We start from the raw sequence: 19,454 nt of genomic DNA, 5'->3' as shown, positions 1-19,454 counted from the left end.
CCTCAGTGCCCGCCACCCAGTCACTCCTACCCCCCACACTCCTCCCCTTCCACCACCCCTAGTTTGTTTCCCAGAGTTAGGAGTCTTCATGTTCTGTCTCCCTTTCTGATATTTCCCACACATTTCTTCTCCCTTCCCTTATATTCCCTTTCACTATTATTTATAATCCCCAAATGAATGAGAACATATAATGTTTGTCCTTCTCCGATTGACTTACTTCACTCAGCATAATACCCTCCAGTTCCATCCACGTGGAAGCATATGGTGGGTATTTGTCGTTTCTAATGGCTGAGCAATATTCCATTGTATACATAGACCACATCTTCTTTATCCATTCATCTTTCGATGGACACCGAGGCTCCTTCCACAGGTTAGCTATTGTGGCCATTGCTGCTAGAAACATCAGAGTGCAGGTGTCCCGGCATTTCATTGCATCTGTATCTTTGGGGTAAATCCCCAACAGTGTTGACCTCTTTTGCCCATTAAATTTTTTTCCTCTTCATTTTTAGGTTTGAGGGTTTTTTAAAAAAGATATTTTCTAACTATAAGTCCTTTATCAAATATATTTATACAGGTATTTTCTACTCCTCTGTGGCTTTATTTTCTTCAGAGGAGAAGTTTTATAGTTGATACTGTTAAATTTATTTTATTTTTTTATGGGTCTTTGTTGTAATATCCAAGAAATCTTTGCCTAGCTCAAGATCACAAAGATTTTCTCTTATGTTTTCCTTTAGAAGAGTTATAGTCTTAGGTTTCATGTTTAGGCCTGCAGTCTATTTGAGATAATTTTTACAAATGGTGAAAAGTATAAAGGTCAAGATAATTGCCATTTCTTTTGGTCTTTGTTCCTTACTTGCATTTGTCTGTATATCTGCCATCATTCTTATTTTTGGTCCTGTGTATATAATGTCTCTTTTTTTTCTGTCTTCATCTGAGATTTTTTCTTTATCATTGGTTTCCTTTATATTTGGTTTATTGAGCTTTCTGTGTCTGTAGGTTTATAATTTTCCTCAAATTTGGGAAAATTTTGGCCTCTAGTTATTCTCCTCTCTTCACACTGCATTGTGGGCATTCCAATTATTTTACTTGAAATTGACAACTCATTCTGTTTTTAGTTTTAAAAATTTTCTATGATGTTATTTTAATTTTTTAAATTTTTATTTCTTCAGGTTCACTATTTTGTGTGTCAAATCTATCATTAATTTCATCTAAGTGAATTTCTCTCTTCTAGTCTAGTTTTTATCTCAGAATGTTTGCTTTGGGGGATCCCTGGGTAGCGCAGCGGTTTGGCGCCTGCCTTTGGCCCAGGGCGCGATCCTGGAGACCCGGGATCGAATCCCACATCGGGCTCCCGGTGCATGGAGCCTGCTTCTCCCTCTGCCTGTGTCTCTACCTCTCTCTCTCTCTCTCTCTCTGATGACTATCATAAAAAAAAAAAAAAAAAAAAAAAAAAAAAAGAATGTTTGCTTTGGGTCTTTTTTATGTCTTCTTCCATCTTTCTACTTACCTTTTGGTCACTTGGCATGTATCATACTGTTCATATCCTTGAGTGCTAATTTTGACATCTTGTCTGTTGTGTGTTGGTTTTTGTTGATTAAGTTTTTTCCTTATTATCATTCCTATTTTCTTACTTCTTGTAAGACTGGTGATTTTTCATTTTTTCCTGGAGATTGTAAATTTTACTTTGTTGCTACCAATTTTTTTTTTTTTTTTTTTGTATTTTAGCAAATATTTTTGAGCTTAGTTCTGGGGTGTAGTTAGTTCATTTGGGAAAAGTTTGATTTATTGTGCATCACTTTTGAGCAGAGTTGGAACAGTGATGAGTCTATGGCTAATTACTCTCTGTTTCTGAGACCGACATTTCTGTATGCCCCTGCATCAAGGCCAGCCCTGTAAGAGCACCGACGACCACTGTTTCTTCTAATGTTTTCTGTCTATTTTTGGGACCACTGTTGTATAGTTTCTTCAGACATGCAACTTGACCCATAATTAATTACATCCTTCCTACACTCCCTGTGCTGATCCTGATTCCTTGCTTGTATGTAGATCTGTCCTGTCACTGTCTGCTGTGAATCCCAGTTCCCATGTCTTTGTGCCATCTTGTTTTGTCTCAAGTCACCTGATGAGTTGCTCATCATGATCTGCTCCTCTCCAGCTACATTTCCCCACCTTGTCTGAGAAGTGTCCCTCTGAGACCACTTTCTTTGCCTGATGTTCCATGTCTTTAGAATTACTATTTCATATATATTATTGATTTTTGAGTGGGTTGGGGTGGAAAGGTAAATCCCTGTCACTCCGTTTTGTAAATTCTGATTCCAGCTGCCATTTAGAACCAGTGACATATATGTACAGAAATACAGGTATGTATATGTATATGTTTAGTTTATATATATATCTGTGTGTGTGTTTCCGTGTGTGTAGATGTGTGTGTGTGGTTGTATGAATAAATTTAAGGGATTTGTTACAGGGATTTGGTTTTATACAACGGTCGGAACAATTTCAACCCATCTCTGTAAGGTGTTTTGTTGCATTCAATTTGGGAGCTTGCAATCTATCTATAGGGCAGGCAGTTGTGAAGTGAAGAAGGATGCACAGTGGGGAGTACTGAGTAAGGCAACCCCCCAAAACGATTGGGGACAAATTCTGATTTTTATCATTGCCATGAGGACAGACTGAATCCCTTCCATGTTTTCATAGTCTTTGACATGGATGAAGGGAATGGGTTCATGTCAAAGCTGGTCTCTTCTTCACTTGCTCAAAGTTACCCAGTTAGTCCAGCAGTCAGAGGAGCTGACGGAGGACTGCCAGGTCACAGAGAGTAGTATTGGTTGTTGCTTTATGACAGATGATCCAGACAATGAATTACAACATGTATGAGCATTGGCTTTACCTCTGCTTTCCATATGTCATACCAGAATCTCTCTCATGGCCTTTCCTAATGAGGAACATCCCAGGAATGGAATTCTGGCCTAGCTGTGTCGTCCTGGTACAGAGGGCCAGCATTGTTCCCTTTGCCAGACTTGCATTTGTACACATCATCTTAATTTGCACTTAATTTCTAACTAAAGACAGAAAGAATGCTCTGGTTCTTTCTAATGAGGTGCACAATCTAGTCTACAGCCAACAACGTGCTTACCTGTTTCCTGAATAGTATAGACAATCTGTTTTTGTCTTTGGGATAGTTATTCTTTTTCTAATTTGCATTTCTGTATGCTGTCTATAACTTAAATAACTTTTTTTAATAATAAATTTATTTTTTATTGGTGTTCAATTTGCCAACATACACAATAATACCCAGTGCTCATCCCATCAAGTGCCCCCCTCAGTGCCCGTCACCCATTCACCCCCACCCCCGCCCTCCTCCCCTTCCACCACCCCTAGTTCATTTCCCAGAGTTAGGAGTCTTCATGTTCTGTCTCCCTTTCTGATATTTCCTACCCATTTCTTCTCCCTCCCCTTCTATTCCCTTTCACTATTATTTATATTCCCCAAATGAATGAGACCATATAATGTTTGTCGTTCTCTGATTGACTTATTTCACTCAGCATAATACCCTCCAGTTCCATCCACGTTGAAGCAAATGGTGGGTATTTGTCATTTTAATGGCTGAGCAATATTCCATTGTATACATAAACCACATCTTCTTTATCCATTCATCTTTCGATGGACACCGAGGCTCCTTCCACAGTTTGGCTATTGTGGACATTGCTGCTATAAACATCGGGGTGCAGGTGTCCCGGTGTTTCATTGTATCCGCATCTTTGGGGTAAATCCCCAGCAGTGCAATTGCTGGGTCGTAGGGCAGGTCTATTTTCAACTCTTTGAGGAACCTCCACACAGTTTTCCAGAGTGGCTGCACCAGTTCACATTCCCACCAACAGTGCAAGAGGGTTCCCTTTTCTCCGCATCCTCTCCAACATTTGTGGTTTCCTGCCTTGTTAATTTTCCCCATTCTCACTGGTGTGAGGGGGTATCTCACTGTGGTTTTGATTTGTATTTCCCTGATGGCAAGTGATGCAGAGCATTTTCTCATGTGCTTGTTGGCCATGTCTATGTCTTCCTCTGTGAGATTTCTGTTCATGTCTTTTGCCCATTTCATGATTGGATTGTTTGTTTCTTTGGTGTTGAGTTGAATAAGTTCTTTATAGATCTTGGAAACTAGCCCTTTATCTGACACGTCATTTGCAAATATCTTCTCCCATTGTGTAGGTTGTCTTTTAGTTTTGTTGACTGTATCCTTTGCTGTGCAAAAGCTTCTTATCTTGATGATAAGATAATGAAGTCCCAATAGTTCATTTTTGCTTTTGTTTCTTTTGCCTTCGTGAATAACTTTTTAACACACCTTATTTTAGATGATAAGGGAATTAAGAAGGGAATGAAAATAATCCTGACTTTATTATTATTATAAAAATTTCTTGAGTGTGTCTTATTTCAGTTGGTTCACTCAGTTTATTATAAATTGTTATAGGGAAGTAATTCAGCCAGAACTCTTATTAATTGACACTTCTGTATCTCTCCAGTGCAGCCATAATTGATGGTGATGATTATCTCCCTGAAGCACTGCATGTTTTTGATATGCCTGCTGAATCATTAAATAAAGATTAAATTCTGTTCTATAAAATTTTATTATTAAATGCCTTCTATTGTGTCCTAATTTTTTGCATAATTGTATTCCACAAAAGATATTTGTCTTAACTATATGTAAACCTTGATACAAGATACAGATTACCCCTTGTCTGGACATATCTGTCTCATAGTGGTGTGTTCATGCCAAATTAGTTCCATAGTAGATTGTATCACTTTAAAATCTGAGCCTTTGACTCTTATTTATAAATAGCCCAGTATGTGTTGGTTTCTGTATACGTATTGAATGTGCTTTGCCTGGTTTCAGTTAATTTTCATGCAAATTCCAAATTCAATATTGCTTACCAAATACTATTTTAAAAGCAATAAATTAAAAAGCACCCCTTTGCCCCCAAATTACTATGAAATCAGAAGTACCTTCACTAAGTCTTCGAAATAGTGGTATTTGATAGCTCAGCACTGTATACCAGCAAGTTTTCTACTGGAAATTACCAAAGAGTATGTCTTAGGAAATATGAGATTTCGGATGGAGCTTTGAGTCATCCCTCACAGACATGATTAGAACCAGGGGCTGGCCGACAGTACCCCACTGATTTCCATTGCATTTCATGTTATCTTGATGTATATTTACATAAAATATCATGGAAGAAATTTGAAGACAAATTATATAAAAAGTGGAAATCCTTGTTTGGTGGATTTATTGATTTGTGTTTTATTCCTTGACATAAATACCCTCATGTATTTTCGCTTTTGCACATTTAATCAATAAAGACAATACCAGAATTATATGCTTGGGTAGGAAGAGACTCTTAATTTATTAATAGCAATCATTTATTGAGACCTTCCTGTATTTCTTGCAATATCTAGACACTTCAGTAAAGGTTTCTATGTACCGTATATAGATAGATTTACTTCTAACCATTGCTATGTTTAATTCCATTTTACCTCAATTTTCTTATTTGGAAATTGAGGTTAGCAAAGCCTATGTATCTGAAGAAATCCATGTGAACACTTACTATTCTACTTGACATACAGTGTTGTGTCGACAAAATGGTAAATTGTGTTACTGTGTGATTCTTTAATGCCTAAAGAACCCTGTGAGCCGTATCTTCATACCCTGGGAAGACGGAGCTGGGACCTGACAGTCTTATTAACAAGTGCAAAGCCCAGTGCGAGTGCTATGTCCTCCTCTTCCTCCTGGTCAAGGAACAAATTCTGATTTTTATCATAGCCATAAAGTCAACGGACAGTTCCTGAGGGCTCCCCAGGCTCCCAACAGTAAGCCCTGGCCACATTGCCTGTAACACGGTCTTCATGGCCAGGGCTGAGATGGTGTTGTCCCCTATCTTACCCTGGCAGGACTTAGCCCCTGGTCTCTAGCATTCCAGGCTGTGCTCTGTACTTCCCCTAGGGTGCTGTATGTATTTTAATTTCCATTGACCATATTAATGCTTTCCATTTCTAGGATAATACCTAGCAGTAACAGAGGGTTGCTATTTTGTTTTGCCATCTTCAGAAGGGTTGAAGTAGCTCCAGGCAAAGGGTTCTGTGTTAAATCTTTGGGAAAGTTTTCAGTATGTGTGCCTTGTGATTAGCATCTTCTTGTCTCAGCCTCCTTCCCTCCCTCCCCTATAACCTTCCTGAACCTCTCTAACATTGTTTTGATTCCCTTCTAGTTATCATTTCCTTGGTTATGGCAATCCTCATTCTACAGCTTATCAATAATATGGTTGTTTACTAAATTCATGGTAGTCTTTTAAATAATGTTAATGTGAGTAATGTCATTTTGTCCTTCCTGTCATTGTTATTAACGGAGCCGGGCCCACGTCACTCTTCATTGTGGAGCCCAGATCAGACCCAGTGTTTTGACTCTCAATTTCAGCATTTTTTTTTTCCTATGCTACTCCTTGTGTTGGTTCATAAACTTAGAAATAAAATACACTTCATCTTTGATTTCCTTACTTATTTTGGCAAGTGACTTTTTAGTTAAAAAATAAAAATATAATGCAGCAGACACATGAAATAAGGAATAATATATGAATTATAATTTATAAGATGAAGAGAAGCAAAACAATTCAGTGCTTAAGTGCAGTGTGTGGGCTCTGATCAGAGAGCCTGGGTCAAATGCTGACTGCCATCTACTGGTTGTACAGTCTTGGAGGGAGTCCACTGATAGTATATGCACCTCAGGTTTTCATCTGTCAGATGGGTTATTAAAAAGTTAGGTTCAGTAAGGTGTGTGTGTGTGTGTATACACACACACACACACACACACACACAGCACTCAGAACAGAGCTTGGTGATTTCCCTCCCTTACAAATATAACAAAAACACCCTAAGAGGTGATGGCTTTTGTTACTATTAAGACTGTGGTTTATGTTAGAAAGTCTATAATTAAGGTTCTTGGAAAGGTGTAATATTAATAATTCTGACAATACTAATAGTTATATTCTTATAGGAGCCCTTATTAAGTGACAGTCAATTAACCCTTGAGAAGGAAGAGTGCTAATTCTCTAGATATCTCTGTTTTCTCCCTTGGAGAGTTTAGGAAATGCAGTGGGTTTGTGTATGTGAATGTGTGAGAGTGTGCTGTGATTTCTGAGCTACCTTGCTGTTTCCTGGAGGAATATTTTCGATTGCTGTAGCTAACATTGTATTCTAAGAGCTCACTGCTGCTTTTTTGCACACAGAATGCTTACTTTCAGATGTGCGACACTTTAGAAGAGTTTTTGGTTTTCTTGAATAAATAAAAATTTTGTAAGTTTTGTTTCTTCAGGAAAATAATTTTTAAAAATATTTTTATTCATTTTAGAGAGAGTGTGAACGGGGAGGGGTGTGGTGGGGTGGAGAGAGGGAGAAAAGATCAGAAGCAGACTTCACACTGAGCAGGGAGCCCAACTAGGGCCTGGATCCCACAACAGGGAGATCATGACCTGAGTCAAACCAGACTTGGACGCTCAACCGACTGTACTACCCAGGCACCCCAGTAATTATAAATGTTTGAGTTTTAAAGGATTCTCAATAATTTTAAGTTTGAGAATGCCCATAATTTTTTTTTTAAAGGAGTTGACTTGGTAAAGGAGTTTGAGAAATTGAGTCTTCAAGTGTTAACTTCTGAATTTTGGAGTAAAGATATCTCGTATAATCGTAGATTTTTTTCTTTATTTGCCATGTAAAGCTTTTTATAGATTTGAATTCCTTTGAGAAATTTCAGGTTTTTTTGTGTTCATCTAAGTTAATTTGCTAGCTAATAGGCCAGAGAAGTGGATGGAAAAAATTCTTATGTGAAGTCATATTTAAAACAATCTAAATGGGAACCTGTTTATCAATGTGTTTAGGATGATATATAACATAGTTCATTACTTATGTTATATATGAATGAAGTTTTAGTATTTCGTTTAGGTGGTTTTATTTTGTGCAGCATATTTTACGTTTTCACTACAACTATAGCATCATCTTGATTTCTAACACTTAGAACGTAAAATATCTATTTTATCTTGATTTTGTTCATAATAAAACCAATGCATTCTATCCCCATTGGCCATTGGTTTATTCTTAGAAATAAACATATATCAGTATTATTAAATATATGTTTATTTTTAAGAATAATTATTCTTATTAACTGATTGCATTGTGTTTATTTTTATCTGACCTGTTTTACCAGTTATTAATTTTTAGTTTGTGTCTTCATCATAGGATAAATATTTTCTTTTTAAATTTTATAAGTACTTTCCTAATCTCAGTGTATTAAAACAACAAAAAGTAGAACCTTTGACCTACCTCAACTACTTGATTTTTTCACTCATAGGTTGTAAGGGGTCCTGTTCATTTAGATCAGTATTTAATACACTCTCAATTTTATTTCTGAATACTTTTGTTTCTGTGGCTTTGTCTTTTTCTGTTTTCTTGTCTCCCACGAGGTAGACTCTTCCATTAGGCAGGAGATGCATAATAGTGGATGAGCTCTGTTTCAAGGCTAGGAGGCTTGACTCTTGCTTTTGCATCTTCAGCTTCTCTGTAAAAAAAAAAAAAAACAATTTACATTTTCTTGTCAGAGTCAAAGGTACTCCCCTTCTTGGAGTCCCAGTCCCTCCTAGTTCATGTGTAAAGCAGTGTGCTAGCTTTTACTTTTAAAATTTTTATTAATTGTAGAAAGCAAAGAATATGAATAATCTAAAAATAGATCCCACGATAAGTGATTTTGACTTGTATTTGCTTTATGTATACGTATGTTTATATGTCTGAGTATAAAAGTTGTGTGTCTATATTGTATGCAGTGTTACATTGTATATAATGTCTTTGTCTTTTTAGATCTAATATGCCTTGAGAAATTTTTTGTACTTTTTATTGGTAATACTCTAATATAATCATGTCATTATTCCTGAGCATTTAGGATATTTTTATATTTTAATTGGAGAGCAGCTTTTTTGCCTTTTTTTTCAGATGTTTTCTTGAGGGAGTATTCTAGAATTGGGCTGGTTCAGATGACTATTGAAAACTAATATTTGCTTTTTAAGGCTTGGTGCTTTATTCAGTTCCATAAGGAATCATTAAATGTTTATGAGCTGAGGTGCAGTGTGAACTTGTTTATAGAAAGATGATGTGATGGCGGTAGAGGGGGTGAATTGCAATGGAAAGAGCTTGATGCCTCAACACTCTCGTAAAATGGTTGCTGTAGTATAATCATACCAGATAGAGAAGTGTATACTGTCTTGATAGGGAACAGTTGTGAAGAAACAGGTGATGATTTATGAACCTGAGGATGTGATTATTGAATTGATAAGGTGTTACTGGTGCTAGAATTAGGGAAATTTGGAGAGACCATTAGTGTGGGAAAATCATAACTGAGGGTCAGATGTGTTTTAAGGTATTGTCAGTTCAGAGAAGAAAAAATGCCCCAGGAAAGGCCATGGGTGGAGATAGATATTTTAGAGTCATCCACAAAGAGGTTATGCATGACACCTAGGAAATGAATTACAACTCTGAAGTAAAAATGAAAATGTCACTGTTTGAAGGTAAGAGGAAGGAGAGGAGTTGACTGTAGTGAGAAGCAGGGAATGTTCAGGAGTAGTTTAGAACCTGTGCAAAGAAGCATGCTATTAGAGCCTTTAGAAAGTGGTAGTGAACAGTACATTTACACTTTGAGGATTCACAAAAAGAATCGCTTGAATAGAAAGCTTTGCATGGGGATCCCTGGGTGGCACAGCGGTTTAGCGCCTGCCTTTGGCCCAGGGCGCGATCCTGGAGACCCAGGATCGAGTCCCACGTCGGGCTCCTGGTGCATGGAGCCTGCTTCTCCCGCTGCCTGTGTCTCTGTCTCTGTCTCTGTCTCTGTCTCTCTCTCTCTCTGTGTGACTATCATAAATAAATAAAAATTAAAAAATTAATCTTAAAAAAAAAGAAAAAAGCTTTGCATATATAGATGTATGTATATATATGCATGTATATGTATATAATGTGATTTTTTAAATATAAAAACATATTTGTATGCTACTTGAAAACCTGTTACATAGTGTTGTAGAATAATGAAAAGCTACAGTTGATAGTTGTAATGAATACTCATTACCAAGAGTAGCCAGTACCGTTGGGATCCTCTTTATATGTTTTCTTTCCTGGCCACCAGAAAATATGTGCATCATATTTATTTGTTTGTGTTGTTTATTTATTTTCCACCATTGTGCACCAAAAGGGCTTCTATTCACTGATCTCCCGATAACAGCCATCAGAGTTAGCACCCAGATTTTGCTTTGTACATACCACCCCTTACTGTGAGAGACTAGGGCTGGTGCCAGGTCTACAGCAGGGAAGGGGTCTGGTGAGCTTGCAACATCTGCTAGAAAAGAAGGAGATGCTCAAGTACTAGGAAGAGTGAAGTCAAAAGATAACCAGCATTGAAGGATCTCCACTGGCCAGTTTGGGTTCAGTTTGGGAATAATAAGGCATAATTATGGTAATTGATTATAAAACATATTGTAAATTGAAAATCCAAGAGTCCATTGAAAATTCTTGAAAGGGAGCAAGAGAGAGAGCATGAGACAGGGTAAATGGTAAAGTTCTTTGTAGAAGAATGTCACTCTAATAAATGTAGGAGGAATGATAGAATGATATCATTTTGCATCCCTCATTATAATAATGGAGACAGGTAAGATTCATTAATGAACTCTCAAGCCATTGGGAGAAGGTTGTTAGGGAGGAAGATGTTTGCATGTCGGCTAACAGAATCCACCTGGATTCCTTGGCGATTGGCCCGGTTTGTCCATGTTCAGGCCCAGCAACAGCAGAGCCAGCAAAGTAACTGTTCTCTGGCCCTGCTTTCATGTGTCCATCTCCTGCTCTGATTCCTTTCTTCCATCTCTCTTCCACTTTTAAGGATGCTTGTGATTACATTGAGTCCACCTACATAATCCAGGATAATTTTCCTGTTTAGAAGTCAGCTGATTAGCAACCTTAATTTCATTTGCCACCTTTATTCCCCTTTGCCTTATATCCCAACAAGTTTCGGAGATGAGGATGTGGACATCTTTCAGGGGCCATTGCTCCTGTGATGTGGAGTCATGAGGAGAAATACACACTTATGGCAATATGAAAATCTATAAGTCATCTATCTTTTATACTATCCCATTAAAAACTGAAATTAACATGTGAAACTATAGTATAAAAGTAGTCTTCATTTACAGTCACTTTCAGAATGGGAATACCTTGTTAATCATGAAAAAGACATATTAAGCAAAATGGCAAAAATTTCCATATATATTTTTAATGACAAGTGACATTTGCTCCAAATGTCAAATCACATTATTGATAATATATTGTATATCTAGAACTTATGTGGGGAAATGGATTGTGATTGTTCTTTGGAGAATCATTATTTAATATTCTGTATATCCTTTCTATTTTAGCCTTTCGAGGTTTAATGCATTCAAAGAATGTTGCTTATAAATATGTACAGTGATGAAAATTAAGTTGCTTCCTTGCACTGATCTTGTGCTCAGTGAAAATTAGATGACTTTGGTTGGTCAGTACTGTTGATTTTAGGGCAAGAGGGAAACTTTTCAAATTCCCAGTTGTGGTGCTGAGAAGTTTATTGCACCCTCAGCCCTATTTTTAAATACATGTCTTGTTTCTTCCTGGTCGTGCTGACATTATGTCTTCAGACTTCTGTTTCCATGACCTGGATTCCAACCCTTGTGCATGTTGAAGTTGAAGTTGCATTTTGTTCGCCTTTGTCCCCTCAGATCCTTGTTGGTTGCTTAGCGTTACGTGTATTACTTATGAGTCATTGAATGATTGTAGTGTCACAGGTACAGCACTAAATCATGCGTTTTTGTTAGCTCATTTTTAAACCTTTCTAAGTAGGATTATTCCACGCTATACATTAGGAAGGAGAGGATCCATGTGATTCAAAAAGAGATGTGCAGGGTCACCCCTGTGACTGGTCAGGGGCTGAGTGAAGGTCTGATCCCAGCGCGGACTGCAGAGCTGATGCCTTAGAACGTGTGTGTCCATCATGTTCCTGTGTCCCTTCAGCATTCCCCGGACTCCACAGCAGCATTTTCTATATCATGTCCTGAAGACACAGTTCTAGGAGATGGACATTGGTTTTTATGACAAAAATATTCAGTGGTCCACTAAGCTCAGGGAGAGCTGTGCACATCTCCCCTTCCTTTCTTGGGACTCTGTGCTCATGAGCTCCTTCACATGGGAAGCCTGCGTACTCTTACTCTTCTAATCCAGCCTTGCCACAGGCTTGCTTGACCCCCTACCATCCCTCCCCTTTTGGTAATATCACTAGTAACATCCTACAGAGCAGTTGGTTGTAGGATATTTGGCAAATGTTGAGAATCTGGACAAAAATCTAAAGTTTTTGGCCTGACTTACTTGTAAGACCCTTCATGATTTAGAACTCTGCTGTTTTTTTTTTTTTTTTTTTTTTTTTTTAAATCTCAGATTTGTACCTAATTCTCTGACAGTCTTTCTCGACCTGTGTTATTTCATTCCCCACTGCATGTCCTGTTCCCTGGGCCTGGAATCTGCACAGATGAATGAGTTTAACCATTCTCCCAGGCCTCTCTGGAACCTTGAGGAGACTCCTGCTGTCTGCCGTCTCTGCTTGTGATCTCGGTGATGGCACCTGACGCTCTTTTTTTTAAAGATTTTATTTATTTATTCATAGAGACAGAGAGAGAGAGGCAGAGACACAGGCAGAGGGAGAAACAGGCATCATACAGAGAGCCTGACATGGGACTCGATCCAGGGTCTCCAGGATCACGCCCTGGGCTGCAGGTGGTGCTAAACCGCTGCGCCACAGGGGCTGCCCCGCACCTGACGCTCTTTATCATTGCTTGCTGCTCTCTGTTCTTTGCTCAGGCCCAGAGTGCTGTTTGGTTTTGGGCCCCCAGTGCTTAGTGAAGGTATTAAAACATGTGAACCTTTTAATTAGCATTTGAATTGAATCACTTTGAATTGCACTATAGTTCTTATGAACATGGGATTCCTAAACAGATGGACAGTGTGGCAGGCAGCTCCTCTTCCTGCTAACTTGGTGCCTGATTTCAGAGAGGGTCTGGCCAGTGGGGATGAGGTAGGATGTTGGGGATGGTGTTTTTATGTCTTGAACCTTTGAGCCTAGGGTGGTTTAGTGCTAAAAGTGGCAAAGATTTGTGTAATGTTAAGAATGTGTGAGTCACCATGCTCTGTACTGTGCAAACAATAATCATGTCATCCTCATCACACCCTTATTAGGTAGGAGCAGTTACTACCATCCCATTTGATATATGAGGAAACCGAAGGCACCTTATTAGATAACATGTCTGAGCTTGCAGAGTGAATACGTCTGAGCAACAGTACTGTGAAGGGGTTAACCTAGGACACTGCCTGTGAGGTATTCCTCTGAAGTGTCCCCTGCATCTTTGGTGGCACCTGGAGGATTGATAGAAACCCAAGCTGTGCACTTGGTAGGAAAGTGAGGGCCTTTTGTTATGGGTGGGGAGGGGGCAGAGAGTGCATATGGGATTGCAGGGGAAGATGGTCTATGACAGAGATGCAAAGCACCAGTGAAGTCCTGGGAAAGGGGCAGGATGATAGGGGATGCAGTTCTTTGTGTAGGCTTCCTTTCTTAGGGGACTCTAGGGTTTGGAATATGTGCATAAAGACTTGGAAAATACTGAATATAAGTTTCTTTTAAAGAAATACTAAAGTTTAGAATTTTTACTCATTCAAGGCATTCTTTCTTTCTCCCAGTTAGTTAAAATTATTATTTTTAATTCCGAGACTTGGCACTCAAACTGTCAAGGAGGAACAAAACAGACCATGGATTTGTGGCCATTTGGATGTGTGTGACCATTCATTATTTTTTGCTTGTTGCTGTGTTTAGTTTTGGAGTGCTTTCTTGGTTTCCCTGCCCTCCTCCCCTGCCTTTCTTGGAGATTGATATAAATAGAGAGGTATCTAATGTAAATGAGTCAAAGTGAGTGCTTGTTTACATCTCAGGTCAACTGGTGTTCACATAGGCAGGTGTTTTTGTTTGAAGTGTTAGATTGTCAGATCCCTGTATCTTGACCTTTTAGGTTATTTTACAGACATGAACTGAGATCTTTTTAAAGCTGTTGTGTGTCAATTAAGGTGTTAACTGGCCCTATGGGATGGAAGCTTTTGTAGTTGACATCCTTGAACTTTTTTTTTTTTTTTAGATATAACTATAGCACTAACTGTTTTTTTCCTAGATGTAACTATATCACTATATATTTATATAAATATATATATTTACATGTATATACACACATGTACATACACATGTATCTAGAAACACATATATGTATAAATGACAGGGTGACTATTAGCTATTATTCGTTAAGTGTCCTTACCTGCTTTTCATGCTATGATGTTTCTTTAATTTTTTTTTTTTTTAAGATTTTATTTATTCATTCATGAGAGACACAGAGAGGGAGAGAGAGAGGCAGAGACACAGGCAGAGGGAGAAGCAGGCTCCATGCAGGGAGCCTGACGTGGGACTCGATCCCTCTGTCTGGAGGTCTCCAGGATCATGCCCTAGGCTGAAGGCGGCGCTAAACCGCTAAGCCACCCAGGCTGCCCTGTTTCTTTAATTCTTATAAAATTCCTGTGAAGCACTGCTTTTCTGCCATTGCCACTCAGGGGCTTGCAACTCAGGGAACATACTCAGTATTCTCGAAGTTGCACAAGGCTTATTGGCAGCGCCGTCCTACCGTGGCTTGCCTCTCTGCTTCCTTTCTGTCCCCATGCTCATTGTCTGCCGTTGCCCTTGAACTGCTGCTGGCAAGACACATGCTGCTTTGGTCACCTGGGTGTGGAGTTAGTTCCCCAGCATTTTTCAGGACAGTGACCACCAGGGCCTGATTCCAGGCTAGTCTTTGCCAGCTGCCCCTGGTGTGTGTTTTTTAAATTTTCTGCTTCTTCAGCAGTGACTGAACACTGTCAGTTATGTTACTGTTTGGCTCACCCAGCTTTTTCACTGGGTGAAGCCGGCATCGTGACAGGCAGTTTGGGAGCATGTGGTGTGAGTGTCGAGGGGACCATTGGGAGAACTGGGTAGGGGGCTCTGGATCCCACAGTAAGACAGTGAGTATACATACATATCCTCGCATCATAGTCCCGCATTCACATGTCTTTCAGATTCTTAACTTACTGTGTTCTTGTGTTTGGCCATTTATTTTTCCCATGAACTCTATGGCCTATATTGACCTGATCACCAGAAATATGCAAGTAGCTGGATATTCTGTCCTACAGGCTGGTCTTTGAGGAACGTCTGCCCTTCTAGAGAGACAACGGACACAGAAATAACAAGATAGCAAAAAGTCGAGAAACATACTACTGTTCTCCTCTTTGCTCGAGTTCTGGAGAAACACAACCTGTGTGAACCTGCACAGAACACCCTGACTTGAGTGTGTGAGCTGGGGATGCTGATATGCTGTGGTCTTGGTTTCTGTTGCTTTTCATATCTCTCCCTGGGACCATGGTACTGTATCCTATTTACTTAAATAGACCAGTCAGATAATCTTTCATGACTCTCAAGTGGAAATAATTCTGCAGTGATAAAACCTAAAGGAATAAAGGAAGAGGTTCTGATTAGATCAATAGATCGTGTAGGAGAAATTAGTTTAAAATTGGAAGTTAAAATATGAAATGTTTGTATGGAAAGTAGAAATCTATAGTGAGGGTGTTAATGTTATTACTCTGCTGCTCTTTTGACACCAAAAACAATTTTAAGTGATGCTATTTTAGGCAATTATTGGTACTTGGAAATCAATCATATTTAAAAAACACTATATATATATTTTTTATTATTTCAAGGTGTTCCTTCAGATTGTCAGGCATTGGCAGATAGATTGCCTCAGAGCGTATGTTCTAGCCTGGATCTCGCTCTTGACCCCAAGACCAGTGGGTTTGCCTCTTGTTGGATATATCTGGCAGAGCCCTCCCCACCCAGCCCTGCCCTGGTCCCTCCCCCAGTCCCTGCTCTGGGCCAAGCAGCAGGGAGTCAGACTGGTCTCTCCTGGTTCCCACACCAGTGCCACCGGCTTCCCCGCTCACTGGGGTCTGAGCCAGGTTCAGTCCTGCCCTGTCCTCCCTACCCTTCCACTGCCTCTGGCTCCAAGAGCAGGCCCCACTGACGGGCTCCCGGCTGCTGTCCTGGCCACCTTGCCTTGCTGCCCTGTCGCCTGCCCACTTCTTGCCCCCTTCTACCCGGACCACATCCCAGAGCTGTCCAGAGTACAAATGATTCTGGGCCGATGCTGCAGGTCTTCTTGCTTTTCATTTTTTTTTCCCTCCTACTGCTTATCACACTATTTGAGATGCTGTGCGTTTTACTTTTTGTTCTTGTCTGTTTCCTGCACTTGTTTTTACATTTTCTGAGCAGGGACTCTGGTTTGGTCACTGTGCACTTCAGTGGTCCTGAAGCGTTCTCCCTATCGGGTGTGTGACTTGGTGTGTGCCCATGTGACCAGTGTGTCCTTGCAGGGGTGTGGCAGGCTGGTTGCCACTGCATCCTGTCCGGAAGCTACACATTATAGGATGGAAGCTCCATGAAGGCACGACCTTAACTGACTTTGCATATTAGTGACACACGCAGTAAGCGACTAGTCCTCTTGCAGGAGCACAATGTGTGTATAAAGGCAGAAATATTTTATCAGGAGCAAGGCATTTTGATTGTATAGCTTTTCAGCTTTGGGACTGTTTTATTTCTGGTGATGGGTAGATCATAAAATTTCCAAAGCAGTTACGATGTTAAAAAATAATCAAGCAACACTGTGATGGTGGCAATGAGAGGTAGACTGCATTCAGTAATCATAGTTTGCTGGCAATGTTATATTCAGATGTGTTGGTGAGATTATTTTAGTCGGACTTGACTTATATTTTTTAATTGAGGATGACATTGAGACTTTGATGCTAGTTGCGCTCATGTAGCCCAAATTTAAAGACTTTATACTTATTTGAAGTCTGATTTTGGATAAATGAACATTTTACATTTGACTATAATTGAGTTGTATTTTAGTATTATAAATTTTTCCTATAATAAAAAATTGTTATTCCTCTAAATATTTAGTATTCTAGACATTCAGCAGGTAATTTAAGAATTATATTAGGTGGAAGCTTTCCCTCTCTCTGTACTTTTTAGTTTGTTCCCCTGTGTGGTGTAATATTTTTGTTTCAATTCTTAAAACTTACACATTTTAATTAATAAAATTTTTTTCTTTTAGAAATTGCACTGTGGTTCTGAGCTCACATCTCCTAAATTATACTTGGTCGTGTAAATAAGCTGTGCTTTGCAACTTTGGACTTTTAACCTTTGCTCTTTGCTATTAGCTTTATGTTTTTTTAATTATAGGAAAATAGAGGACTGTAGGGAAGTTATGACTTAAGTGGACTGTTGTTATTACTACATTCTTTTTTAAGGAAATGAAAAATGTTATTTATTTTGTCCGAATCAAGCAGGAACAAATATAGAATATCTTGTACTATTACTTTTGCTAAGCCTTTAATATCATCACAGTTTGATTCTTTACATGTAATCATTATTTTTCCATTTTAATGATTTATAGTGTGCTCAGTTATTTATAGTGTCAAGCATGTATTGTCCATAGTTATTACCTATATATAAAAAAGAATGAGTGCCATTTTCAGTGTATACAAATACATTATTTGAATAATGAAGTCACAGTCATTTAAAAAATACAAATATATTATTTTAGCCTCGAAACCCTAATATTAAAGGAATAGAACCAAAATAGGCCAGACATGAAGCAAAAAGAAAAGAGAGGCATTCACATTTTTAGAAATTGTTTTAGTCTTAGCGTTTGACATGTCTCTTTTGTAAGGGCCACAGTACTTTACAGCCTTACGTTGCCCATTTGTGCAAACATGTCCAGATGAATTCAGTGTTTAATGTTAAGAATCTTATAACATGCCAATTTGATTTGTAGCCCTTCATATCATAGAATGCTAATTAAAATCATATTTTTGCATATGTCATGCCTTTCATGTACATATGCAAATAGATTCTGTTGCCTTTCAGCTATTGGTAATTAACTTTATGAAGGACAGCTGTAATACATAATTAACAAAAATGTTTGCAAGCCCTTTTACACTGAAAGTTATAACATAATTTTTTTTTTCGCTTATCAAGAGAACCATTTTAGTTTGATGCTTCTGAATGAGATTTAAATTGTTTTAAATAATCACGATGTAATTAAATTGATGTTGTACTGTGTTCGGAAGGAGATTGGTGTTCTAGGGACTGGCTGCTGATTCTGGTCCATTTTATATTTATGCCCTCAGAATTGAATTAAGCTGATTTGTGTAGAAAATAAGATAGCATGTCAGGTAATACTTTTGTTTGTTTTAGTTATTGATATCTTTTTGGCACTTAAGTACTTTTTTTTTTTTTTTTTTTGCTTATGCCACAATAAACATTTACATCATTTTTAAAGACCTCTTTTCAAATTATTGCCTTGTTATCAAGGAAGCTTCATGGAGGTTATTCATTTTCTTTTTTATAGTCCCTTAAATATTTAATAAAATGGTATTTTCTCAAACTTTCATTATTGAAGTTTGGGCTCAATTACAGGGCAGTACCAGTTAGGTCAAGGCTTTGCTTTGTCTTTCTGATGATGGGGAAGTACAGTGACTGAGCTACAGTCACCGTTTCTGCCCACTTGTGTACCTGAGTAAGAAAATGAGCCAGTTAATTTAAATACAGTTATTTCTTCTGATTTTTAGGTATGACAGTACATTTGATCTATAGACTCCTTGTCTATACCAGGAGTGCCACTGTAATGTGCATTTTCATGTTATATCCACATATAAATGCCTGTTTTTAAATACTTTCTGGACATATTTTTAGCAGAGTCATGTTTTAGTTCTATAATTATTCTTATTTCTTTCTTTAGGGTTGCTTTTGTAATGAAGAAGCACTTAAATACTCATCTACTAGGCAAACATGGAGTTGGCACCCCAAAAGAAAGGTAATTTTCACTCATTTTAAAAAATTTAGTAAATACAATTATATTTGCATTTTAGGCCATGTTTAATGATGTGAATTCTAGAATGTTTATCAAATTAGTTCATCATATTTTGAGTTTTTGGTACTCTGTTGTTGAGTATTGTATTTCATACCATTCTTCCACAAAAATTTAATGTCCTTTTAATTCTAAAAATTCTGATCTAAAAATATTTGCAAAGATTTGAAGGACTTTGAATGTGTGAAATTGTGAAATAACGTTGAAACAGTAGACAAGTTTATTTGGAGGGGATTGACCTCTGCACATGTGTTTGAATGAACTAAAATAATGATGTAAAAGTAAACTTTGTTTCTTCCTGTATTTTTATTTTGA

At 38.2% G+C, this 19,454-nt stretch overlaps 1 protein-coding gene across 13 annotated transcripts in view; it reads left to right on the top strand.

Annotated features, from left to right (window-relative positions):
* The window catches only part of ZNF407 (zinc finger protein 407), a 449,612-nt gene that overhangs the window by 152,688 nt on the left and 277,470 nt on the right, over positions 1-19,454 (top strand). For all 13 annotated transcript variants that reach the window (XR_012027907.1, XM_072819667.1, XM_072819655.1 and 10 more), the window contains exon 4: positions 19,011-19,085. Coding sequence is in view for 12 of the 13 variants with exons in the window: in XM_072819667.1 (XP_072675768.1) it covers positions 19,011-19,085 (75 nt within the window). In the remaining variant the exon portion in view is untranslated. The remainder of the gene's footprint in view (positions 1-19,010; positions 19,086-19,454) is intronic.

This window comes from Canis lupus, chromosome 1, assembly GCF_048164855.1.
Source record: "Canis lupus baileyi chromosome 1, mCanLup2.hap1, whole genome shotgun sequence".
Taxonomy (NCBI): domain Eukaryota; kingdom Metazoa; phylum Chordata; class Mammalia; order Carnivora; family Canidae; genus Canis; species Canis lupus.
Note: the sequence above shows the minus strand (reverse complement) of the source record. Positions and strands in the feature narration are given on the sequence as shown.